At 68.6% G+C, this 24,878-nt stretch overlaps 1 protein-coding gene across 1 annotated transcript; it reads right to left on the minus strand.

Moving 5' to 3' along the window:
- Positions 1-343: 343 nt before the first annotated feature.
- Positions 344-23,487, minus strand: FAT2 (FAT atypical cadherin 2). The gene is made up of 23 exons (XM_056112359.1): positions 20,271-23,487; positions 19,162-19,476; positions 18,968-19,026; positions 17,939-18,244; positions 17,431-17,641; positions 16,498-16,637; positions 15,925-16,200; positions 15,349-15,559; positions 10,138-14,184; positions 9,394-9,590; positions 8,718-8,871; positions 8,267-8,500; positions 7,135-7,518; positions 6,820-7,034; positions 6,307-6,444; positions 5,875-6,018; positions 5,132-5,329; positions 3,924-4,728; positions 3,688-3,833; positions 2,782-3,223; positions 2,297-2,444; positions 1,180-1,619; positions 344-750 (listed from the first exon to the last, which is right to left on the minus strand). The coding sequence occupies exons 1-23, from the start codon at positions 23,485-23,487 to the stop codon at positions 344-346; spliced, it is 12,834 nt and encodes a 4,277-aa protein (XP_055968334.1).
- Positions 23,488-24,878: the final 1,391 nt, after the last annotated feature.

Here is a 24,878-nt window from a genome sequence, read left to right on the forward strand (position 1 = left end):
CGTGGAGGGTGACCGGGCGCTGCATCTGCTCTGCCTGAACGAGCGTTTGGCCGTGTCCCATGGGGGGGTGCCGTCGCCTTGGCCACTCTGACGTCACCTCGCCACTGTGGCGTCACCTCCTCGCGGCTCTGACGTCATCTCACCCCTTGCCTCCTGGCCCGCGCTGCCGCCGCCTCCCTCTCTGACGTCACCCTCGCCCGCGCTGCCGCCGCCTCCCTCTCTGACGTCACCCTCGCCCGCGCTGCCGCCGCCTCCCTCTGACGTCACCCTCGCCCGCGCTGCCGCCGCCTCCCTCTCCGACGTCACCCTCGCCGCGCCTCGCCCCTCGCCGCCTCCCGGCTTGCTAGAACATCACCTCCTCGCAGCTGCCGTAGTCGCTCTCCACCTGGTCGGAGCCGGCGTAGTGCGGGGGCGCGGGGCGCTGGCCGCCGCGGCCGGGGGGCAGCGCGACCCCCGCGTCGCCGTCGGCGTAGGCGGGGCCGGCGCGGCGCGGGAGGCGCGCGTGGTAGTAGCTGACGGCCGTGTACTCGCCCGCGTACTCGCGCGGGTACTCGCCCCCCGGGTACTCGCCCGGGTACGCGCCCGGGCCCGGGGCCAGCAGCGCGTCCAGGTCCTGGTGGCTGTAGCGCGGCGGGAGCGGCGCCCGCTTGTTGCCCAGCTCCAGGGGGAAGGGGAAGCCCCCGTAGGGCACCGGCTGCGGGGGGCCCGCGTCCTTCCTGCAGTAGGCGGGGGGCCAGGCCGTCGGCGCGTCTGGAAGGCAAGAGGGGCAGGTGAGCGCCCCCCGCCCGCGCTGGACAGGCCCCACCGGCGCAGGGTCCCTGAGCCCCGGGGGGCCCCCGCGGGATCACAGGAGGGGGCGAGAGCCAAAGGGCTGCCTGCCTGCCGGCACCGCGCGCCCCCCGGGAGGCCAGCCGGGGGCGCCGAGGCCAGCCCATCCCCGCGCGGCACTGGACCCTCCGGACCTTCCCGGCTCTGCATGGCTGTGAGCTGCCAGCTGCACCCGGCTTGCCCCGCCCTGGCCCCTGGCCCCTGCGGTGACCCCTCCCATTGGCCCCGTGACACCGAGCCCCTGGCGGTGACCGGCACCATGACCTTGAAACCTTGCTGTGGCTGTGGGCCCCGGCCCTGGCCTCGAGCACTGCCCGCCTCGCCCCGAGGGCCCACGGGGCCCGCACTGACCCAGCGCCTCGCCCGACCAGGTCCTCTTCACGCCGGCCTCGGCGCGGGACGGGGGCGCGGCGGGCGGCAGTCGAGGGGGCACGCTGCAGACCACCGGGCGGTGCCTGGAGCTGGGGCCGAAGGTGACGAGCTCGGAGGCCTTGCCGGGCTCTGCGTGGGCCAGCGGGTCCCCGGCGCCGGTGCCCAGGGCGCCGAGCTGGATGGGGGGCGCCTGGGTGCCCACGCCCACACTCCTGGCCAGCAGGTCCGGGTCCTCCCTGGCCACGGGCTTGTGGGCGCGGCGGCGGCGGCGGTAGAGAAGCAGCCCGGCGGCCGCGGCCAGCACGAGCAGGAGGGCGGCCCCGAGCAGCAGCAGCTCCTGCTGGCCCCAGTCCCCACTCTTCACGGCCGGGGTGACCAGGCAGCTGCCCGCTGCGCAACCGCGGCTCTCAGCGTCACACCTGCGGGCAAGAGAGATGCGCTCGCAGCAGCCCCAAACCGCAGGCCCGCCCCCAAACCACAGGCCCCGCCCCCAAACCGGAGCCCCGCCCCCAAACTGAAGCTCCACCCCAAAACCGCAGACTCCGCCCCAAAGACGTAGCCCCGCCCACACCACAGCCCGCCCCAAAGCCATAGCTTCGCCCCAAACAGCAGCTCCACCAAAAACTGCAGACTCCGCCCCCCAAACGTAGCCCCGCCCATGCCGCAGGCCCACCCCAAAGCCATAGCTCCGCCCCAACCGGCAGGCTCCGCCCCCCAATCGTAGGCCCGCCCCCAAACCGCAGGCCCCACTACACACACCAAGGCCTCGCCCTGCACCACAGGCCCCGCCCACACGCGGCCTCACCCAGACACCCGTGTGGGTGGAATGGCCCTTCCTGGGACCCTGCACCCAGCACCCTGCACCCAGCACCCTTTGCCATTAGAATAACTGTCACCTAAAGGATCCCGGAGAGGGAAATGCTCCCTCACCTAGCATCCCTCACCCAGCACCCTGCACCCAGTACCCTGCACCCAGCACCCCTCACCCACACCCAGCACCCTTGTTTAAGAGGTGGGTGCGCTCCAGAGAGGTTGTTTGGGACCCGGTCTCCGTGAGTCAGGCTGTCCCTGCTGGTGCCCCCTTCCCCTCCCTTACCTCTCTCCCTGCTGGGGATACGGGCAGCCGCAGGGGGCGCCCCCTGGAGGTGTGCAGGCCACTGGGTCCGGGCAGTCGGGGGAAGAGCAATTCTGTCCCTGCTGGCACTGCTGCCCCCAGAAGCCGGGGGGACACTGGCACAGGAAACCTGGGGGCACAGCAGGCAGGGCTGGGACCCGTCGGATCCCTCATGCAGCTCAGAGGCCCCTGCCCCGGGGTCAGCCACCCGGAATCCCCATGGCCTGGAGGAGGTTGGCCAGGCGGGGAGTCGGGGCTGGGGTCGGGTCAGAGCAGAGGGAGGTGGAGCACCCACGGGCCCTGGGGGGCGCCCAGCACAGCGTCCCCTTCGGTTGCGTGCCAGGTGCGAGATGCCCTCACACAGCCTGTGGGCGGGAGCGAGCCTCAGAGAAGCAGGGTGGTCCCTCGGGGCCGGGATCCAGGACCTGGGTCGGGACTGTGACCCCCGTGGGTGCCCCCCGCCTCACCTGCTGCGGGGTGCGGGGTGCACTGGCCTCCGTTGGCGCAGGGATTCGGGCTGCAGGCTCCGTCCTTGGGGTCCGGGGGGCAACAGGGGCTGAGTGCCCGCCGCTCCAGCCAGCCGGCCTCCGTCCTGCCCAGCATGTCCAGGGCTGCCCCGTTGATGGCCACCGCATCCAGGCAGCCCTGAAAGCCGTGGGAGACCCGGGGCAGCTCTGGAGGCAGCAGGTGGCCACCTAGCACCAATTCACTCTCCGGCCGGGGGCCCCTGCAGCTACCCGGGACCTCCAGGGTCGCGCTGCTGCCGTCCACCTGCAGGCTGGCCACCTCGCCGGTCACCTCCAGCCGCACCGCGTGCCACTGCCCGTCGCTCAGGCGCCGCTCCGAGGACAGGTTTCCAAGGTAGCCCCCAGGGCAGTGCAGCTCCAGTCTCAGTGCCCCGTCCGCCAGCTGCAAAGGGCCGTGGTCAGCCAGAGGCTGTGCCCCCACGAGCACCACCCGGTGCCTACGGACCCTGCTGTGCTGGGGGGGCGTTGGACCCAGGGTCAGGCACTCCTCGCCTGTGGCCCCCTGGGCTGTCCATGTGCTCTCAGTGGCTCTGTCTTTGGTTGGGGGGGGAGAGGGTGGGTGTGCGGGAGGGACCACTCCTGGCGCACTTGGTCCTGCCGGGCTTGGGGGACCCCGTGGGGTGCCGAGGATCACACCCCGGCAAGTGCCCTCCCCGCTGTCCCCAGGGCCCGCCCCCGCCCCCCCCCCCGCCCCGTCCCCGCCCCCGCCCCGCCCCAGCTCTGCGTGACGTAATGCGTGAGACTGCGCATCGCAGCCTGCGGGCGTGTGGGGGTAAGGCCTGTTGGGGGTGGTCCCCCAGCCGCCTGGCCCGGCACTCGTCCTCCTACGGCCCTGAGCGGACTCACCTGCAGGGACAGGCTCACCGGCCCCTGGACCCGCAAGACCGTGGCCTCTGCCTGCCCGGTCCTCAGGCGGAAGTGGGCGTCCCAGGCCGGGGCCCCTGGGAGGCGGTACCGCCCGATGCTCTGGCCTCTGAACTCTGCTGCCGTCCCTGCAGAGGGGCCGGGGGTCACCGCGGGCACGTGCCACAGCCCTGCACCCCCCAGTGCCGGCCGTGACGTGGGGAGGGGGCCGCGCTCACCGTTGCAGCCGCAGCGGAGCCGGCGGTGCCGGGGGCTGAGCACGCTGATCCGGGCAGTGCTGTAGGGGGGCCCCACTACTGGTTCCAGCTGTACCGTCTCGCGGCAGGGCAGCGCCCGGCAGCCTGCGCCCTGGCAGGGGGACATGGGCACGGCCGCCCGCAGTTGCACCCCCACCGCCTGCTCCAGCTCCGGGGCCGAGTGCGAGATGGCAGCCGCCAGGTCCTGAAGCTGATGGAAGGTTCCGGAATGGCCCTCGAAGACCAGGAGCATGTCCACACCGGGGCCAGCCTCAGCGGGCTGCAGGCTGGCCAGGTGGATGCCAGCGCGCCCCACGTCCAGCCGCTGGCCCAGGAAGCGCTGGAGGTTGCGCCAGTGGTCGCTGACCAGCTCCTCGGGGCTGAGCTGCTGGAAGCCCAGCCACATGCTCCGCTGCAGGGCGTCCGGCTCGGCGCGCCACACGTGCACGTGGACGCTGGCCGTGGCCGCAAAGTTGCCATCGCTGACCGTGACGTTGAAGGCGTGGTGGCCGCACGGCAGGCCTTGGGCACCCAGCACCGTGCCGTCCGCTGGGCCCACCGAGAAGTGCGTGTTGGGGGCCTCCGCCCCCAGGCTGTAGGTCAGCGTGTCCTGGGGGTCACGGTCGGTGGCATGGATCTTGCCCACGAGGCCACCCGGGAACTCGGCCTCGCCGAGGGTGATGAAGATGTCCAGGGACAGGGTGGACGGCGGGTAGAGGCTCCGCGCGATCACACGCACGCTGACCGAGGTGGAAGACGTGAGGGCTGGTTTGCCGCTGTCGGACGCCTGCGGTGGTCAGCATGGCGTCAGCCTGGGCCCCGGGCAGCCCCTCCCGCGCTCCCGCCACCGGCTGGCTCTCGGCGCATGTGTCCCCCGCGAGGAGCCACCTTGCACCCCACACTGCCGCCCTTCCAGAATTGGGTGAGAAGAGCAAGACCCCCTCCACGGTGGCCGTGGCACACCCTGAGGGACCCCAGGTGCTGTCGCTGTTTGCGACCCCCTCGTCCATGGGTCACAAGAAACGAGGGTCGGGGCATGAGGCACAGACAGGCGACGGGCAGTGGCCTGCCCAACCAGGGTGCACCCTCAGTGGCGACAGCTGTACCTGGGCATGTGCGGGGCCCAGACTGGCACAGCGAGAGTCGCCTTGGAGGCACCTGCGTCTCCCCGGAGCCCCTGCCGCCCTCACCTCAATCTGGAGCTGGTACTGGTCCTGGACACTCCGGCTCAGACTGGCAGCAGTCAGAAGCCGGCCATCGGGGGTCACCTGGAAGACGGAAGCCTCGTTCCCTCGGGTGATTCGGAAGGAGAACGGGGGTCCGTTCTCAGGCGAGTCGGAGTCACTCAGGACCAGCTGCAGGATGTGTCTGCCGATGGGGGAGTTCTCCTGAGGGACAGGACCGCCGAGAGTGGGTGAGTCCGGCCCCTTGCGTCTCCGACCCACCTCCAGGCGGCATGCACTGGGTGCCCCCAGGCACTCATGCTGCCGTCTTTCCATCCATCATTCATCTCACTCATCTGTGAATCCGTCCACCGGTGCCCCCATCCACCTCACCGTCCATCATTTCTACCTGCTGCTCACCTCTCCGCCTAATCCACCTCTCCGTCTCTCCATCCACCATCCACCCATCTCTGTCTGCCCACCCCTCCACCGCCCATCACCCACCCACCCCTCCCCACAGTTCCCCGTTTACTCATCCAGTGTCCATCCATCCATACGGTCATCCGCTCACTCACGCGTCCGCCACTCGCCCGCCCACCCGTCCATCCTTCCACCCTCCATCTGCTCTCCCATCCATCCTTCCATCCTTCCTTCCGTCCACTCACCCGCCCAGGGGTGCACCCTCCCACCCCCTCATCCATTCCCGATGCCTCCTGGCCCTGGGGCTCCCCGGGGCCAGCGGGGTCCACCTGGCAGGTGCCCCCTCCCACCTGCACTGTGGCGCTGTAGTTGAGCTGGAAGAATCTCGGCGGGTTGTCGTTGACATCCAGCACTTGGATGGTGACGCTGGTGTCCTGGTGCAGAGGGGGCCGCCCGCTGTCTGTGGCTCGGAGCCGCAGGGAGTAGCCAGAGGCCTGGCAGAGCACAGGAGCGTCAGCCGAACCGAGGCGCCCGCCCACCCGCGCTGGCCGCCGTGCTTGGTTCTCGGCTTCCTGCTCCCCGGCCATGCCTGATACGGCACCGGGTGGGCAACGCAGGCCTCCCGGGGACAGAATGTTCCAGAGTGCTGGTGGGCGTGCCCGGCCGGGAGCAGGTGCTCCTGGGGCGGGGTGAGACAGTGGGGTCCCCGCTAGCCGGCCGTCCAGTGTGGCCGCTGCACGGGCTGGAGGGACGCAGGCAAGCCCCCTGCCCTGCCGTCTCACCTGTTCCCAGTCCAGGGCCCTGGCCACCGTCAGCTGCCCGTTCTCGGGGTGGACGGCAAAGTGCCCATGCTGGTCGCCTCCCACCAGGCTGTAGGTGATGGCCCTGCCGGGGGCTCCGTCTTGGTCGACCGCAGACACCTGCCAAGGGGAGGGTGTGGGCAGGCAGCCTTGGGGTGGAGGGGCTGAGTCCAGGCGCCGTCCAACATGGCGGGGACATGCCCCAGGCACACCCCTGACCCAGACCTGCCACTTGCTTCCCCCTGGGGTTACCGGGCGGTGCTCTCTGCCAGGCTTTTTGGGCCCCCTGCGGGCACAGCCCATCCAAGCCCACCTGGGAAGTGGACGTGGGGTCTGCAGGCTCGAGGGGAGGGACCCCCCTCTAGTGGACACGAGGCCTTGCGTGGGGGTCCTGGGAGGGGGCGGGGCTGGACGCTGTAAAGAGCCATGGGAATGGTAGGGTCACCCTGCCCCCGCGACCCTGGGGCCTCGCCTGGACCCTCTGTCCAGCCATACCGTGAGCACGACCCGGCCCACGGGGGCGTCCTCCGGCACCCGCGCGTGGTAGGCGTCCTGCAGGAAGCGGGGCCAGTGCTCGTTGATGTCCGTGATGTTGACCACAAGCGTGGTGATGTCACCAAGGGAGGCCACGCCTGTTCTGCTGCCCTCAATGGACAGGAAGTACCTGGGGGTCGTCTCGAAGTCCAGGCTGCCATTGACGTACAGGACCCCTGGAGAGGAGCCGCAGGCACTGAGGGGGTGCGAGGGCCAGGAGAGGCGCCCCCAGCCTGCGGCCTCGGGTGTGAACGCCCTGCCCGGGCTCTGCCTCACCTGAGTGGGTGTCCAGGCGGAAGTGGCCCTGCTCATTCCCGCTGACCAGGCGGAAGGCCGCCCTCTGGGGGCCCGGCCGGGTGAGGGTGTCCAGCCGCAGGACCTCAGTGCCGAGGGGGGCGTCCTCGGGGAGCCGCACGCTGTGCTCGGGGCCCAGGAACACGGGCAGGTGGTCGTCGCGGCTCACCACAGACACGGTGACGGTGCCCAGCGTGGACAGCGGGATGGGGGTGCCCAGGTCGGAGGCGCGCACAGTCAGCTGCAGCGGGGCCTGCGGTGCCGCGCCTAGCGGCTTGTCCAGCCGGAGGACGCCCGTGCGGGGCTCGATGGAGAAGCGGCCGTCGGCCGAGTCGCTCAGCGCGTAGACCACCTGTGCGTTGGGGCCTGCGGGCCGGACAGCCGGACAGCCGGACGGCGGGGTCAGCGCGGCATGGCGGGAACACATGCCAGCCCGGCCGCGGCTCACGCGAGGGCTGCCCACGCCCACCCCAGTGGCCCTGCACCCCTGAGTCTGCTGGACACACGGGAGAGCGCAGACCAGGCCCTCCTGGGGGGCCTCAGGCCACACCCCATAGGCCACACCCCAGCACCAGGCCACGCCCCCAGGAGCTCAGGCCACATCCCCTGGGCACAGGCCACACCTCCGGGATCAGGCCATCCCCATAGGCCACATCCCAGTATCAGGCCACGCCTCCGGGAACTCAGGCCACACCCCTGGGTATAGACCACGCCCTCGGGGAACTCAGGACATCAGGCCACACCCCCAGACTCAGGCCACCCCCATAGGCCACATAGTCCCCCAGGATCAGACGACTCGCATAGGTCACACCCCAGCATCAGGCCACGCCCCTGGGAACTCAGGCCACACCCCTGAACATAGGCCACACCCCTAGCCCTCTCATCACACCCCAGGGCCCAGGCCACACCCCTGGGATCTGGCCACCCCATAGGTCACATTCCAGCATCAGGCCACGCCCCTGGGAACTCATGCCACACCCCCAGGACTCAGGCCACGCCCCCGGGAACTCAGGCCGTGGACCCCTGAGCATAGGCCACACCCCCAAGGTCCAGGCCACATTCCCTACCCCTCAGACCACCACCCCAGGGCCCAGGCCACACCCTCTTCCCACACCTTGGTCAGCGTCGAGGGCCAGCAGCACAGCCACCGGGGCGTGGAGGGTCGTGTTGTCCGAGACGACCACGGCGCAGTGCGGCGGGGAGAAGCGGGGGGCGTTGTCATTCACGTCGTCCACGCGCAAGGTCACGGCCGCCTCGCACCAGCGTCCGCCCCCGTCGGTAGCCTTGACCACCAGGCTGTACTCGGCCTTCTGCTCCCGGTCCAGGGCGGCCAGGGTGCTCAGCTGCCCTGAGAGGCCAGTGCGGGCTGTGTCCAGTGTCCTGAGGCCCTCTACTGGCCCCAAGACCCCCCTGCGCCCGCTCTTCCTTCCGCCCCACCCCCCACCCCACCCGGCCTTTCCTCCTGCCCCTCCAGGAGCCCCTCGCTCCTGGGCCCCTCCCATCCCTCCTGGGCCCCTCCCTCCCGCCCTCTCCTCCTCCCCTCCCGTCCCACCGCAACCACGCACCTGTGTGGGGGTCCATGTGGAAATCGTGGGCGCCCGGGCCGTGCAGGGAGAAGGACACCTGCGCATTGGCGTCCGCGTCTGCGTCGCTGGCAGACACCTGCAGGACTGAGTGTCCCGGGGCTGCATCTTCCTGGACGTGGCCGCTATAGAGAAGCTGCGGGGTGGGAGGGACACCGCAAGGGTCACGGGGGCAGGAGGGATACACTAGGCGGGGCGGGAGCTGAGGGCAGGGGGCGCCTGGTGTGATCATAGGCCTGTAAAGCTGCCCTCTGGCCAGCCACAGGTCCCTGGGGCCTGCAGTGCCACCGGATCCCTTCTGTAGCTGCTCGTGGTGCATACATGCACACGTGTAGATGCACATGTTCGTGTATACACAGTACACAGTGCATAAACATACGTGTTCACACACATGTATAAACACCTGTCTTTGCATACACGGGTGACCATGTGCACATGCGCTCTAACCTGTGCATGGTGCTGACATGTACGTGCGTGCACACAGGCTCACACACACACACAGGCTCACACACACATGCAGGCTCATACACACACACACACGCGCGCGCGCGCGCGCGCGCGCGCAGACTCGCACAGTCCTGTGTCTGGCCACGGGAGAGAAGCTCTGAGCAGCAGCCTCGTCTGCACCTGCCCTGACGGCACGAGAACCGCGGCTCACCTGAGCGCAGACGGGGCTGTTGTCATTCACGTCCAGAACCAGCACCTCCACGGGTACCGACGCCTGGAACTTGCCGTCCGAGGCTGTGACCCGCAGCAGGTGCTTGGCCATGTGCTCGCGGTCCAGGCTGCGCCTCGAGAAGACCGTCCACTCGTCCCCCACTTGGCGAATGCCGAAGAGGCCCAGGGGGTCTCCTTCTAAAGAGAAGGGGCTGGGAGTGTGAGGGGCCGGCTCCGGGCCACAGGCCACCTCCCGCCTGGGCAGGGCATCCACGCCTCCCTCCCCAGGACCCATGTCCACACGGCAGACCAAGAGTCCCTGCAAGGCGGCCAGGGGCTGTGGCCACTGCCGTGGTCAGGGGCCATGGCCACTGATGTTTCTGGGTTCTATGACCAGTTCCGTGGTGGGTACTATAGCCATTGTCATGGTGGGTACTATCACCAGTGCCGTGGCTGTGTGCCATGGCCAGGGCTGTGGCTGGGTGCTATGACCAGCGTTGTGGACAGGGGCAATGGCCAGTGCTATGGCTGTGTGCCACGCCCAGATGCCTTGGGGCCTGCCAGGGTGGGCATGGGGAACTCTGCTGGGGGGGGATCCTGGCAAGTCCCCAGCTTCCCCAGGGGTCAGGGGCTGAGTGTGCCAGGATACCTTTGCCCCCACCCAGGGCCGCAGTTTCCCAGGCTGACCCCCCACCCTGGCACTGCATGGGCTTCTCGCGCCCGAGGGATCGGGGGTCGTGCTCACCGGTTATGTAGCAGGTGACCTGCCTATGGGGGGCAGACACATCGGCGTCCGAGACCCGCAGGGCCACCACCGGCTCCTCGGGCTCCCCGTTCTCCACTACGGCACCCCGGTAGCTGCTGGCCGCGAAGCGGGGCGGGTTGTCGTTCTCGTCAGTCACAGTCACCTCCACCAGCACGCGGGAGGACAGCTGGGCCTGGCCGTGGTCATGGGCCTCCACGTGGAAGTGGTGGTGCTCTGCCGACTCGCAGTCCAGTGGCCGCAGCGTGCGCACCCAGCCCGTCTCGCTGTCCACCGCGAAGAGCTCGTGCAGGCGGCCCACAGGGTCTGCCCGCAGCCGGTAGCTCACCTGGCCGCCACGCCCGCTGTCCCGGTCGCCGGCGGTCACCTGGATGACGGCCGTGCCCGCCGGCATGTTCTCGGTCAGCACCGCCCGGTAGGGGTCAGCCTCGAAGATGGGGCGGTTGTCGTTGACGTCCACCACCTGGACGTGGACGGAGGCCAGGGCCAGCAGGCGTGTGTCACCGTGCGGGCAGTGTGCCAGCAGGTCCAGCTGGTACCACCGGGTGTCCTCGTAGTCCAGCGCCCGGCCCACCCTGAGCAGCCCGCTGTGGGGCTCCAGGGTGAAGGCTCCATCGCGGTTGCTCTCGGGCGTGGCACCCTGCACCAGGCTGTAGATGACGGGCTCGTGGCCCGCCTCCGCGCGGACGGACCCCACGGCCGTGCCCTCGGCGAGGTCCTCGGCGGCTGAGAAGGTGTATAGGGGCTCGGAGAACCTGGGCAGGGCCGCCTGGCTGGGCACCACCTGCAGGTGCAGGCGGGCCTCGGCATGCCGGTGCGGGGGGGCCCCGTCCTGCGCCCGCAGCGTCAGCCCCACGGTGTGGTTCTCCAGCCCCGCCAGGCTCTCCTTCACGCGCACCAGCCCGCTGATGGGCTCCACATCCACCACGGCGGCCTCCTCGCCGGCCACCGAGTAGGTGACGTCCGCATGGCGGCCCTCGTCGGCGTCGTAGGCCAGCACGCGCAGGACGGGGGCGCGGCGGCTGGCGTTGGCCGGGACGGACACGGTGTACTCGGGGGCAGAGAAGCGGGGTGCGTTGTCATTCTCATCCGTCAGGATGACCCTCAGGGTGCAGAAGCCGGCCCGGCCACCACCGTCCCTGGCCATCACGCGCAGGGCCACCACACGCTCCGTGGCGTTCTCGCGGTCCAGCTCTCGCAGTGTGTAGACGTGGCCTCCCGGCCCAATGGCGAACTTCTCGGCTGCCAGGCGGTTGATGATGAGGTATTCCACCTCCCCGAAGGGGCCACTGTCCCCGTCCACGGCTTGCAGCACGGCCACCTCGGTGCCCGCCGCCGCGTTCTCGGCCAGCTCAGCCTCGTACAGTGGCCGCGGGAAGGCGGGGCTGTGCGCATTGGTGGCCGTGGTGTTGATGTAGACAGGCACAGTGGCCCGGAAGGCGCCGTCTGAGGCGCCCACCCGCAGGCTGTAGGACGCATCCAGCAGCCTCTTGCACAGGTTGGGCATGGAGATGACCCCCGAGGAACGGTTGATGGCAAAGTGCCGCTCGGGGTCGCCTGAGAGGATGAGGTAGTGCAGGCGGGCGGCGTCAGCAGGGTCCGCGTCCAGAGCCTGCACGCGCAGCACCGGGTGCCCGCAGGCGGCCAGCGAGCTCACGCGGGCCTCGTACTGCGGCTGCTCGAAGGCCGGTGGGTTGTCGTTCACGTCGGTCACCTGCACGACTACCAGGGTCTCGCCGCTGAGTGGGGGATCGCCGCCGTCTGTGGCCCGCACCCGCACCTGGAACTGCGGGCGGCTCTCATAGTCCAGCTCCCGCGCGGTGGACAGCTGCCCGGTGGCTGCGTCCACCTCGAAGAAGCTGGACGCGTCTGAGTCACCGTCCACGATGTGGTAGGAGATGTCGCGGTTCCGGCCCGCATCTGGGTCGGTGGCCAGCAGCTGGATGACCGGCGTGTGCGCGGGCAGGCCCTCGGCCACGGCCGCGGTGTAGAGCGGGCGGGAGAAGGCGGGCGCGTTGTCGTTCACGTCCTCCACCAGCAGCTCCACGGTGGCCTCGGAGAAGGCGCCCAGGGCCGTGTCCGTGGCCCTGACCCTGAACACGTGTCTCGTCTCGGCCTCGTGGTCCAGGGGCCCCGTGACGCTGACCATGCCTGTCCTGAAGTTGACGGCCACCAGGGCCGGGGCCTGTGCCTCGGGGATGTGGTAGACCAGCGGGTGGCCCTCGGGGCTGCGCGCCTGCGTGTGCAGCACGGGGGTGTCACGCGGGACGTCCTCGGGCACCCTGACGCTGTAGCGGGGGCTCTGGAACAGTGGGTGGGTCTGGTTCCGCACCAGCACCCGCACCTCAGCCGATGCCCGCAGCGGGGGACTCCCGCCGTCACTTGCGACGACGCCCAGGCGGTAGCTATTGAGGGCCCGGTAGTCCAGGGGCTTCCGGAGCGAGATGTCACCCAGGAAGGGGTCAATGCGGAAGTAGGCGTAGTCCTCGGCAAAGGCATAGGTGATGGCAGCGTGGGCGCCCTCGTCACGGTCGGTGGCTGAGACCTGCAGGAGGACATCCCCAGGCTCGGCACCCTCGGGGACCACAGCCTCGTAGGGCAGGTGCTGGAACTCGGGCCGGTGGTCGTTGGCGTCCTCCACGGAGACGCGGACCAGCGCCTGGGCCACGCGTGGGGGCACGCGGCCGTCCCGCACCTCCACGGCCACCATGTGGGCGTCCTGCTGCTCGCGATCGAAGGCCTCCCCACGGGTCCGCAGCACGCCGGCCGAGCGCGCCATGTGGAAGTGGTTGGTGCCATTGAGGAGGGCAAAGGCCAGGCTGTCGTTGGGACGGGCGCCCACCACGCGCAGAAGCAGCAGCGCCCGCACGCCCGGCTCATTCTCCGGCACGGCCGCCTCGTAGGTGTCCTGCTCGAACCGCAGGTCTGTGTGCGTGGCGGGCAGCACCCGCAGCCTCAGCAGGGCCGTGGCCCGGTAAAGCCCGTCAGAGGCCCCAACTGTCAGCTCCCGCCCAGCCCCCAGCCTCGAGGGGCTCGCCACCCAGAGCTGCCCAGTGCCGGGGTGCAGGGTTAGCGCCCCGTCCGCGTTGCCGGCCTCCAGGCCGTAGGTGACCGTGGAGTCTGGGTCGTCTGCGTGCACAGTCAGGAGCCCCATGCCCGGGTGGACGGGCCCCACAACGTCCACCTCGTAGGTCTGCTGGGAGAAGTGCGGGGGACAGTCGTTGACGTCGCCGACCCTCACCGTGACCCAGGCGGGCTGAGGCGCATACAGGACGGGCATCCCATGGTCGTGGACGTACACCCGGAACCGGAAGAAAGCGGCGTGCTCATGGTCGAGCCCCGCGGCAGTGCTCAGAGTGCCCATGCCGGGGTCCAGCTGGAAGAAGCGCAGCACCTCAGGCTCCAGGACCATGAAGGTGAGCAGCGCGTCCCCGGCCCCGTCCCCATCGGCCGCCCGCAGCACCAGCGGGTTGTGACTCTCATCCGTGACCAGGCTGCCGGGCAGGGCTGCCTCGCTGACGTGGCCCTCGAACGCGAGCTGGGAGAACTCGGGCGCGTGGTCGTTGGCGTCAAGGACGGACACGAGCACCGGGATGTCGACGAAGGTGCCGGCCATGCTGTGCCCACGGACCCGCAGTCGGTGGGACGCCTGTGCCTCGTGGTCCAGGCGCCGATGGGTGCAGAGCAGCCCCGAGTAGGGGTTCAGGGTGAAGGCGGCATCCCGACCCCCATCCACCAGCTCGTAGGAGACCTGTGAGGGGGCGCTGGCCACCACACGGAGGATCGGGGAGCCCACGGGCACCGACTCGGGCACCTCGACGAAGTACTCGGCCTGGGAGAAGCGGGGGGCACTGCTGGGCGAGGGGTGCACGTGGACGAGCACCGTGGCCAGGTCGTGCCGCGGGGGCGAGCCTCGGTCCTCTGCCCGCACGGTCAGGGTGTGCTGGGCTGGGCCGGCCACGGGCAGCGTCTGGGCCAGGGTGAGCGTGCCAAGGAGGGCGTCCAGGGCAAAGAGCCCCGCGCTGTTCCCTGCAGAGAGAGAGACGTGCCACGGTCACACCCAGACCGCCAGGGGCTGAGCATGGCGGCCGCGGCTGCAGGGGTTCTCGACTGTCTGAGTGTCCGGGGGACCCCGAGTGTGTGTCGGAAGGTTCGGCCCTGATGTGTCACAGGCCAGAGGCTGCAGGTTAGGCCGGAGCTCTGGAGCCTTGAATGTGGCAGGGAGGAGGGTTCTGGAGGGTTCTATCAGCACATTTGGAAGGGACAGTGGCTATTCCTGAGGAGGCGGGGACAGTGGCTGTTACTGAGTAGCGGGGGAAGGTGTCTGTTACTATGTAGCCCTGGGGAACAGTGTTTGTTACAGTGGTTGTTACTGTGTAGCTGTGGGGGATAGTGGCTGTTAGTGGCTGTTACTGATTGTAGGGGGAGGAAGGTGTCTGTTACTGTGTAGCCTGGGGAACACAGTGTCTGTTACTGAGTAGCAGGGGGACAGTGGCTGTTATTGAGTAGCTGTGGGGGACAGTGGATGTTACACTGGCTGTTACTGTGTAGCTGAGGGGGGCAGTGACTGTTCCTGAGTGGGGGGGGGACAGTAACTGTGACAGTGGCTGTCCCTGAGTAGCACATGCTCCTGCCCTGAAGCGACAGTCCCAGATTCTGCAGTGTTGGTCACTAACTGCGCTTTTTAGGCAATTGCAAACCCGAGCCTTTTATTGCTGCAGGACTCTTAACCAGTTTTCTGTTCTGCTGTGTTTGTGGGGCACCCAGTGCTGGACACACATTTACTCCGACACGGGCACTCCTGGCCCCGTTTTCTCTGGTAGTTTCTGCAAAGTCGTTCTCATAAGGCTTATGTATCGGTTTGTTTTATTTTTACACTTTCTGTTTTCTGATTTAGTGGTGGGTCACTCCTGACGTTGCTCAGGGCTGACTCCTGGCTCTGTGCTCTCCTGACCGGTCAGGGGACCTGACAGGGTGTCAGGGCCAGCGCCTGCCACCCCTTTGCTCTCCTTCTCTGGCCCTGGTCTCACTCCTGAGACAGGATAAACCATCCCCAGATAAGAGGCAGAGCCTGAGTGTCACCCTAGACAGGGTCTGTGTCTGCCATAGCCCCGAGTGTGTGCGTCCCCGCGGAACCCCCTCCCCCCACTCTGTGCCCTGGCCCCCGTGGGCTGGGCTTCCTGCAGGCCTCACCTTTGAGGAGGGAGTAGTGGACGTCGGCCTGAGGGCCCCAGTCACCATCCAGGGCACGCAGCTGCAGCACCTCGGTGCCAGGGGCGGCTGTGTCGACCACACTGGCCTCATACTGCGGCTGGGTGAAGCGGGGCGGGTGCAGGTTCCCAGCCTCCACGCACACCAGCACCCACACAAAGTTCCTCTTGATGGGCATCTCCTGGTCTCGCACCTGGGGACAAGGGGCAATGGGGGGCAGCTTAGACTACAGCCGAGGAGGGAGAAGGGGCAGGAGGCCGCTGGCTGCCGGGCACAGGGCGGGTTCCGGAGACACTCGCTGGGCCCAGCATTGCGGGGGAGCCCGCGGGGCCTTGACACTTCAGGGTGAACCTGGTGTCCCAAGTATCACCACCGCCTCACACCCTCACACGGAGCTGTCCAGCCTGGCCGCCTGCATGTCTCAGGGACAGGCCCAGACCCCTGGACACTGCCCAGATGGCCTGAGCGTAGGCACAGTGGAGCAGTACCAAGGGTCAGCCAGAGCCAGGGGTAAAAGCCGTGTTGCAGGACGTGGCCGGGGGTCCATCCATCACTCACCATCACCGTCAGCGTGTGCTGGGACGGCCCTGGGCCCAGGTCTGCCACGGTGACCAGCGCGCCGGTGCTGGGCTCCAGCTGGAAGAGACCGCTGCTGCCTGGATCCTGGCTGCCGTGGATGGTGTAGATGAGGCCCTTGCCCGGGTCGGGGTCCGTGGCCTGCACGTGGAGCAGCTGCACGCCCGGCGGGGTGTTCGCGGGCACCCGCACCTCGTACTGGGCCTCCAGGAACTGCGGCCGGTGGCGGTTCACGTTGGCGATGAGGGAGACGTGGACCTGGGGGACAGGGTGGTTGGGGACAGGCCCTTGACTGGTGCCCTGTGTTATCCTACACTCTCGGCCCCCATTCACGGAGCAGCAGAGACGCCGAGTGGCACGAGGCGATCAGGCACTTCAGCCGCATGAGGCTGGAAGGGTCGTGGCCACAGACAGGGAGAGCGAGCTGCCCACAGGTGCTGCTGTACGCCCACCTTCCTTAGCCCCACGGGCCCCAGTTCTGGCTTTGTGGCGGCCGCCCCTTCTGGGGGGTGCACCCTGGCGGCCAGCCCTGGAGTTGGGGCCGGGCCAGCTCACCTGCGTGGTGATGCTCTGGGCACCATCGGTCACCGCCACGGTCAGGTTGTAGTTGCTTCGTCTCCTGGTGTCCAGGGGCTTGGCAATGAGCAGGCTGCCTGTGACCTTGTCCACGTCAAAGTCCATGTTCTCGTCCCCACCTGGGGGGATACACAACTCACTGTTCGGGCGGCTGTCCCCGTGGGACCCCAACCCAGGGGGATGCTGAGGCGGTCAGAGATGGGACAGAGTGTCCTGGGACACCAAGGGCTGCCCTTAGTTATGTGCCCAGGGGCACAGGGACACGGCGGGTGAAGACTGGGAGACCCCAGGGCCCCACATCCATGGTAGCAACCGGCTCCCTGACGCGGCAGTGGGGATTCCTTCTCAGCCAGGGGAGCACTTTCTAAACACCTCGTTCCCTGAGACCCACGGCCCACTGGCCACTCCGAACATGGCCTCGGCAGCCCCCAGCAGCGTGCAGGGTCAGCGGCCCCAGGGGGGAGCACATGTGTCAGGTTCTCACGGAATCGACACGTGTTCACGTGTGTGTGCACGTGTGCAGTGTGTGCCGCCTGAGTGTAACTGTGCCCTCACACCCCCACATATGCAGTCTACCCCGGACAAAAGCTCAGGTTAGAGACACAAGGACCTGAGGGACAGGTCACGACAGCCACAGAACTGGCCGTGAGCCCAGCCACAAGCGCACGTCTCCCCTGAGCAGTGCCTGCTCCTGACCTGCAGGGGGCAGCCTGGGGTCAGGTCACCAAGGGGCCCCAAGTGTCCACCTCCCCCTCTGAGGTCCTGGGAATGTAGATACTGTCCAGCTGTGATGGCCAGCAGGCAGTGCTGGGGTCCTGAGCTTCTGAGCCCTCCCAGTGTGGTAGGGGACACCCCGAGTTGCCTGAGACTGGACATGAGGCTGAGGTGTCCCGAGCTGCCCGGGGTCCTCACCCGAGATGCTGAACCACAGGAGTCCGGGACGGTCCTGGACAGTGACCACCCCCACCATGTGGTTCACGGGGTCCGTCTCCATGACGGTGAAGCTGTAGTGGGGCTCCTCGAAGGCCAGTGGGGTGGTGGAGGCCGGTGGCTGCGGGATCCACTCCACATGCAGCCGGACGCTGGCTGAGAGTGCAGGCTGCCCGCCATCCGTGGCCTTGACCTGGAAAGAGCCATGGGGAGGGGTTTCCGGTGGGCGTCGCTGCCAGGCCAGGGCAGCTCTGCCCCTGTGCCGTATCCACCTCCTAGAGGCGGCGCCAGGCCTGTGGATCACGCTGACGGGGCAGCCCCACTCAGCCCTGCCCTGCTGTGGCCATACCAGGAAGGAGGGCCGAGGTGGGCCCTCTGGCGTGCCGGGGGTGCCGTCCACCGGACACTCCCTCTCCTGCGGCAAGGCAAGGACAGAGCTCTGAGAGGAGGCTGTCCCAGGCCCCGCTGCCCCAGTCCCGCAGACCCTCACCGTCAGGATGTTGTAGTCTCCCGCCCGGAAACTGCGGTTGGCCCACACCACGCCCGTGGTGGGCTCCACCACGAAGCCGTCGGCATCACTGTCCTGGATGCTGTAGGTGACGTGGCCATTGGGCCCCGCATCTGGGTCGGCGGCCACTAGCCGGTACAGTGGCCCGGGCGCCCCCAGGCTCTCCGGCAGGCGCACGGTGAAGAGCTTGTGGGGGAAGGCGGGGGGGCTGTCGTTGGCGTCCTCCACCTGCACCACCACCCTGCAGGTGCACCTCTGCGGGGGCTCCCCCTGGTCCTGCACGGCCACCTGTGGGCAGCACAGCTGTCAGCCCTGCCCCTGCCCGCCCCTACCCGCCTGGGCCCAGCAGCTCGCTCGGACACTGCTGGACACTGCCCGTCTCGGTGCCCCTGTCTGTTTGTCGCTGTCCCCTGCAGCTGTGGGGGCCACATCCGAGTGGGCACAGGGGGCCTGGCCTCCTCTCCCACACACGGAGACACTGGGCCACACACTGGGCCTCCTGCCCAGGCCCCAGGAGGTTAGGGGATACCTGTATTCCTGGCTGGGCATTGTGGTCACAGCTGCCCTGAGCTGACCCCGTATCCTGAGCTGACCCTGTGTGTCCTGATCTGACCCCATGTCCTGAGCTGACCCTTATGTCCTGAGCTGACCCTTATGTCCTGAGCTGACCCCTGTGTCCTGAGCTGACCCCCTGTGTCCTGAGCTGACCCCTATATCCTGAGCTGACCCTGTATGTCCTGGGCTGACCCCATGTCCTGAGCTGACCCCCTGTGTCCTGAGCTGACCCTGTATGTCCTGGGCTGACCCCATGTCCTTAGCTGACCCCTGTGTCCAGAGCTAACTAAGGTGATAGTGGTGGTGCCCACCCAAGGAACGCTGGAGTTGGGGTGCATGGGGGGTTTGTCTTCTTTCTCTTGCTCAGCCTGTAGCCCCCTCCAGTGCAGCCCATGACTGAGCTGACCTGGCCTCGGCACTTGGCACTGCCTCCCTGAGGGCTTGGTCCCCACTGACCTCCAGGATGTGCTCCTCCTTCACCTCACGGTCCAGCTGTCGTGCTGTGGACAGGAGCCCTGTAGAGAGGGTGGAGGCAGGTGAGAGGCTCCCTGGGCCCAGCATGCCCGACCGCAGACACGGACCCCCCCCCACTGTAGGTGCCCCTGTGTCCCCCAGTCTGGTGGAGCTGGGGTGCGGACGCCAGGGCCCACCTGTGTCAGGGTCCAGAGCGAAGAGGCCCAGGGCGTTCCCGCCCGTGAGGTTGAACCTCAGCGTTCCCGCTAGGCCGGCGTCGGCGTCCTGGGCGTCCAGCTGCATGACGGGGCTGTGGGGGGGCACGTCCTCCCGCACCACCGGGTAGAACACGGGCCTGGACACGTGGGGCGCGTTGTCATTCACGTCTGTCACCTCGATGTACACCTCGGTCACCGCAGACCGTGGCCTCGAGCCCCTGTCCGCCGCCTGCACGGTCAGCCAGTAGTGGGCCACCCGCTCCCGGTCCAGGCGCTCCAGGGTTCGAATCACACCTGGGGACGGGGCTGCAATCAAGGGTGTGCACACACACCTGCACAGGCGTGCTGTGCCACACAACCTATACATGCATGGCACATGCCTGCACGTGACTGAACATACATGACATATCTGCACACCCACACAACCTGTGCATGCACGACACACCTTCACCCCTACACATGTGTGTCACAGCTTGCACGTGCATCAGACCTGCACACCCATGCATGGTCACACCTGCACACACCTAGACTGCATCAGACCTGCACACACCTGGAATGCAACATGCCTGCAGACAGCACATGCATGACATATGTGCCTGCTCACACATGACTCTTGCAGGTGCCGGCCTGCAGAGCCACGGGGGCACACAGGCAGCGTGAGGGGATTCCTGAGGCCACGGGATGCAGCTTGTGCCCCTCCACGGTGAAGCCCAAAGCTCCCCACAGCCTGGGACTGCGGGCAGAGCCCACTTCCTGCGGGTCCCCAGCGGTAGGTGACAGACATGACGTGAGCTTCTGTCTGCGGTGCCACTGACGCACACATGTGCTTGCACACGAACATGTAGCTGCCCTGGCAGGACGCACTGTTGCACCCGTGTGACACATGCACCTGCCTGCACACGTGTGATGTGTGCAAATCGCAGCACAGATGCATGCACGCACACAGGTGACACACGTGACACACGTCTGCATCACACACACGCGCGCGCGCGCACACACACACACACACGTTCATGGGCGTGCACCCCCGTGGGATGAGCAATTGTAGACCCGTGTGGGACCCTGCCTCCCCGCACCTCTGGCCATACCTGTGTGGGGGTCAATGGCGAAGGCGGCCAGGCTGGTGCCCGCCCGCAGGGAGTACCGCAGCTCCCCGTCCAGGCCCGTGTCCTCGTCGAGGGCCGCCACGGCGAGCACCTCCGTCCCCGCGGGGCTGTTCTCCTGCACCTGGCCCTGGCGCACAAAGGAGGCGAAGCGTGGCGGGTGGAAGTTCTCGTCCACGTCCAGCACGGTCACCTCCACGTGGCACAGGGTGCTCTGGGCCTGGGGCTGCCCGCCGTCGCTGGCCCATACGCTCAGGTTGTAGCTGGCTCGCCGCTCGAAGTCCAGCTCGGCCTCCAGGCTGAGGGCGCCGGTGTCGGGGTGCAGCCGGAAGGTGCCGTGGGCGTCGTCCTTCAGCGTGAACCGCACCTCCCCCGCGGGGCCCAGGTCGGGGTCCGGCGCGTCCAGCAGCGCCAGCACCGTGCCGGAGGGCAGGTCTTCCGGGACCCTCAGGCTGAGGAGCTCGGGCACGCACTGGGGCGCGTGGTCATTGGCGTCCTCCAGGGTGACCAGCACGTCCGCCACGGAGAACAAGGCGAGGCCTTGGCGGGGCTGGTCTCGGGCCTCCACCTTGAGGGCGTGTTGCGGCTGGGACTCCCGGTCCAGGGCGCCTGTGACCACCAGCTGCCCCGTGAGCGGGTGGACGGAGAAGTGCTCCGTGGGGCTCAGGAGCATGTAGCGGACACTACCGTTGTCCTCCGTGTCGGCGTCGTCTGCCCGCAGCTCAGCCACCGTCGAGCCCACGGCCGTGTTCTCCATGACGCTCAGCTGGTACCCGCCGGGCGGGAATCGGGGCGCGTGGTCATTGCAGTCCCTCACGATCACGTCCAGCAGCTTCCAGGAGGACCGCGGGGGGCTGCCCAGGTCGTGGACAGTCACGTTCAGGCTGTAGCCCCGCGTGGCCTCGTAATCCAGGGGGGCGGCCACTGTGAGCTGCCCACTCTCCAGATCCACGTCAAAGTGGCCGCCGTCATCGCCACCGGCGATCATGTAGACCAGCTGACCAGCAAAGCCGGCATCAGGGTCCATGGCTGCCAGGTGGGCCAGTGGGGTGCCCGGAGGTGCCTGCTCTGGCACCTCGATGCTCTGGGGGAAGGGCTCCTTGAAGAGGGGCGCGTGCAGGTTGGGGCGGGGGGCACCGAAGTCGTCGTCGTCGTCCACGCCGACTGCCGGGGGCGGCTCCTGTCCCTCCGCCGCTCCCAGGATGGCCTTGGCGAACTGGGCCAGCACCCCGGTGTTCACGCAGGACACGGGCACCTCGAGGTGGGCGTCCGGCACCACGGTGAGGTTCAGTGTCATGGGCGCAGCATAGAACTTGCCGTCGAAGGCCGTGATCTCCAGCAGGAAGCGGGCAGGGCCCGGCGGCAGGGCACGGCGCAGGGAGACCAGCCCCGACAGCGGGTGCAGGTCGAAGTAGTGCAGCTCGTTGCCCGACACGAACTCGTAGCGGAGAGGCTGCAGCTCGTCAATGTCGATGGCCAACACGGTGGCCACAGCCCCGCTGACCGGCCAGTCGCGGCGCAGAGCCCCCACACAGCCCACCGTCTGGAACACCGGCCGGTTGTCGTTGGCGTTCTGCAGCCGGAGGGACACAGACACGTCGGTCTCCCGGCGGAAGGGGGACCCCCAGTCGGACGCGCGGACGCGGAAGGCGTAGAGCCTCTGCGTGAGCTCGTAGTCCAGGGGCCGGGACGTGGTGATGACGCCCAGGAAGGGCTCGATCTCAAAGGGCACCGCGCGGCGGCCCACGATGGAGTAGGACACGCGGCCGCTGTCGCCCTGGTCCCTGTCAGTGGCCACCACGGTCAGCACACGTGTGCCCACCGGCAGGTTCTCGTCAAAGACGGCCTCGTAGGAGGAGCTGTTGAAGACGGGCGCGTGGTTGTTGGCGTCAAGCACGTCGACGAGCACCGTGGCCGAGGCCAGCGGCGGGACCGTCTGCACCTGCAGCCGGAAGTGCGGGTGCTCGCGCCAGTCCAGGGTGGCCGCCGTGCTGAGCAGCCCAGTATGCGGGTGCAGCCGGAAGAACGAGCTCCCGGGGGACGGCTGCAGGGTGAAGCGCAGGCTGGGGGGGGCGCCGGGCACCCTCAGGGCCAGCACCCGGCGGCCTGGCGGCGAGAGCTCACTCAGCTGCACCCGGTACAGCTCCTGCTCGAACCGCAGGGCCGCCAGCCCGGCCGCGGGCAGGTGGAAGGCCAGTGTGGGGGACTGCACGGCCGGCGGGCCTCGCGCCCGGGCCCGGAGGCTGAGGTTGAAGCCTTCTCGGTGCTGCAGCCAGTTCAGCTCTCTGGCCAGCAGCAGGCGGAACTCGTGGCTGCGGCCGGGCACCACGACGGCCTTAAAGTAGCCGTCAGGGTCACCGGCCACAACCTCCAGGGCGTCGGCACCTGGGGCGCTGGTGTCCAGCAGCACGGAGGCGAGGGCCCCGTCCTCTGCGCCGTCGGCGGGGGCCACGAGCACGGAGGCGATGGTGGGCGTCAGCCGGGGGGCGGGGTCCACGTGCACCGTCAGCCGGGCCGGGGTGCCCAAGCCGGGCCGAGCACGGTCCACGGCCAGCACATGGAACTCGTGATCGGCCTGGGCTGTGGCGCCCAGCCGCCCCGCCAGGGTGACCATGCCGGTGGTGGGGTGCACGGCCAACGCCTCGGGCCGGCCGGGCAGGACATAGTAGAACTCGGCGTTGGGCCCCAGGTCGGCATCCGTGGCGGTCACCTGGCAGATGGGCGTGCGGGGGGCTGTGTCCTCGGAGATGGCCACGCGGTAGGAGGGCGGGGAGAAGAGGGGCTTGAGGTCGTTGCGGTCAAGCACATGCACGGCCACGCGCGCCCGCTGCACCCGCGTGCCCCCGGCCTCGGCCGCCTGCACCAGCAGTGAGTACGTGTCCCGGACCTCCCGGTTGAGGGCAGAGGCACCGCTGCCCGCCCGAGTGCGCAGCCTCAGGAAGCAGAAGTCGCCCACCACATGCTCCTCAGCGCGGAACACGCCGCCCGTGTCCCCCTGCAGGATGCGGAACCTCACGACCACGCCTGGCCGGGTCAGCTGCACGCCCATCCGCACGGGGCTGTCCACGTAGGTCCTGGGCGCCGAGTTCTCGTAGATGGTGGCGTTGTACAGGGCATGGGTGAAGCGCCAGGCCGGCCCGGGCGCCTCCGTGCCCGCCGCGAGGGGCAGGCAGAGCAGCGCCGTCCACAGGGCGCCCAGCATGGCGGATCCCGCGACCCTGGGTGGGGAGAGAGGGTGGTGTTAGGGTGGGGGGCAGCGACTCCTGCAGGACGGGCCTCCCACCCCACCGGGCTGCGCTGTGACACAGGAGCCCAGAGTCCTCCCGCACCTTGGGCGGGGCTGGGGCCGCCCCTCCCCCCTCCCCAGACCCTCCCCGGTTCCCGTCACTGTCACCGGTGGCAGCTCCAAACCTGCCCCAGACCCCTGGCGCCGGCCCGCTATCCCCCGTCTGCCCCCGGGAGAGGCGTGTGGTGAGAGCAGAGGTGCCGGGAAATGAGCAAACGGAGGGTTTAGGGGGAGGGGAGAGAGCAGGACCCCCTGCCAGTGGCCCCTCGGAGGTGGACCGGCTGGCGCATTGGCCCTCCCACTCGCCTTAGGGCCCGCACAAAGAAAGCTCTGGAATGTTAGACGCAAGCCCTGTGCCTGCTCTTGCGGCTCAGACAGGAGAGACCCCCACACCTGTCTCCGGGCAGAGAGGTGGCAAAGGTGGGAAGTGGGGGGGGACCCGGAGCCCAGGGCCTGTCCCAGGGCACGACCCTGCGACCTCACACTGCCAGGTCAGAACCTGGCAGAACCCGGAGGAGGCAGCCCAGCGGCAGCTGCTGCCTGCTGGGATGCCACATTCCCGGGGAAGCCAGGCCGACCAGACCGGTTCTCCCAGTCCCTCAAAGGCAGGCAGCCGGCCCTTTCCCGGGAGGCATCCCCAGGGGACTTGGGGTCTCTAGAAGGTGCCTGACGCCCGCCAGGGGGTCCAGACCACAGACCACCAAGGGCCTAACCGTGGTGGGAAACTGGGGCAAGGTGGGCCCCCTCCCACTGCCCCCTGCCTGAAAGTCTGCTGCCCCCGGCCAGCCTCTGGGAGGAGGAGGAACAGAAGAGCCAAGTCACTGGGCCCTGGGTGGTGTCCGCTGGGTTCTGCACCCCACCCTACCCCAGTGACAGCAGCACCCAGCCTGCGTGCCACCCCCCGGGCTCTGGCAGGCAGCCTGGGGGCCGCCAGTTGGCTGAGTGTTTTGAGGCCACCGCGGAGAGGTCGGCACAATCTGTGTGCCCAGCAGCCCTGGTCACTGCGACTGGGCTGCCCGGGGCGAGAGTGACGCAGCTGCTTCCCAGGGGACTTTCCTTCTAGGCCCTTCCAGGCCTGTCCCCAGGGCAGGCTTGCAAACTGCTGCCCCCACACCCCCAGGCGGGCGCCCCCTTCCCACCCAAGGGACTCTGCGTGTGCCCTAGTGGAGGCAGGTAGCCCCTCTGCCCCGGCCACTCGGGGTCATGGCTGAAGTCCCTGCCGGAAAGACCCCTAACTGGGCAACTTTGAAGGGGCAGTGTCCACGCGGTATCTGTGCCCTGGATGCTCAGGAAGTTCTCAGGGACAG

Source organism: Sorex fumeus, unplaced genomic scaffold (genome assembly GCF_029834395.1).
Source record: "Sorex fumeus unplaced genomic scaffold, SorFum_2.1 ptg000017l, whole genome shotgun sequence".
NCBI classification, from domain to species: domain Eukaryota; kingdom Metazoa; phylum Chordata; class Mammalia; order Eulipotyphla; family Soricidae; genus Sorex; species Sorex fumeus.

Bases quoted from the DNA above. Each gene is read 5' to 3' on its own strand.
- FAT2 (XM_056112359.1), bottom strand. From the start codon at position 23,487: ATGCTGGGCGCCCTGTGGACGGCGCTGCTCTGCCTGCCCCTCGCGGCG. The intron at 8,872-9,393 runs GTGAGCCGCGGT...CCCACCCCGCAG, and splicing joins ACAGCCCCGTCTGCGCTCAG to CTTCTCTATAGCGGCCACGT. The intron at 7,519-8,266 runs GTGTGGGAAGAG...TCCGGCCCGCAG, and splicing joins GGCCCTCGACGCTGACCAAG to GCCCCAACGCACAGGTGGTC.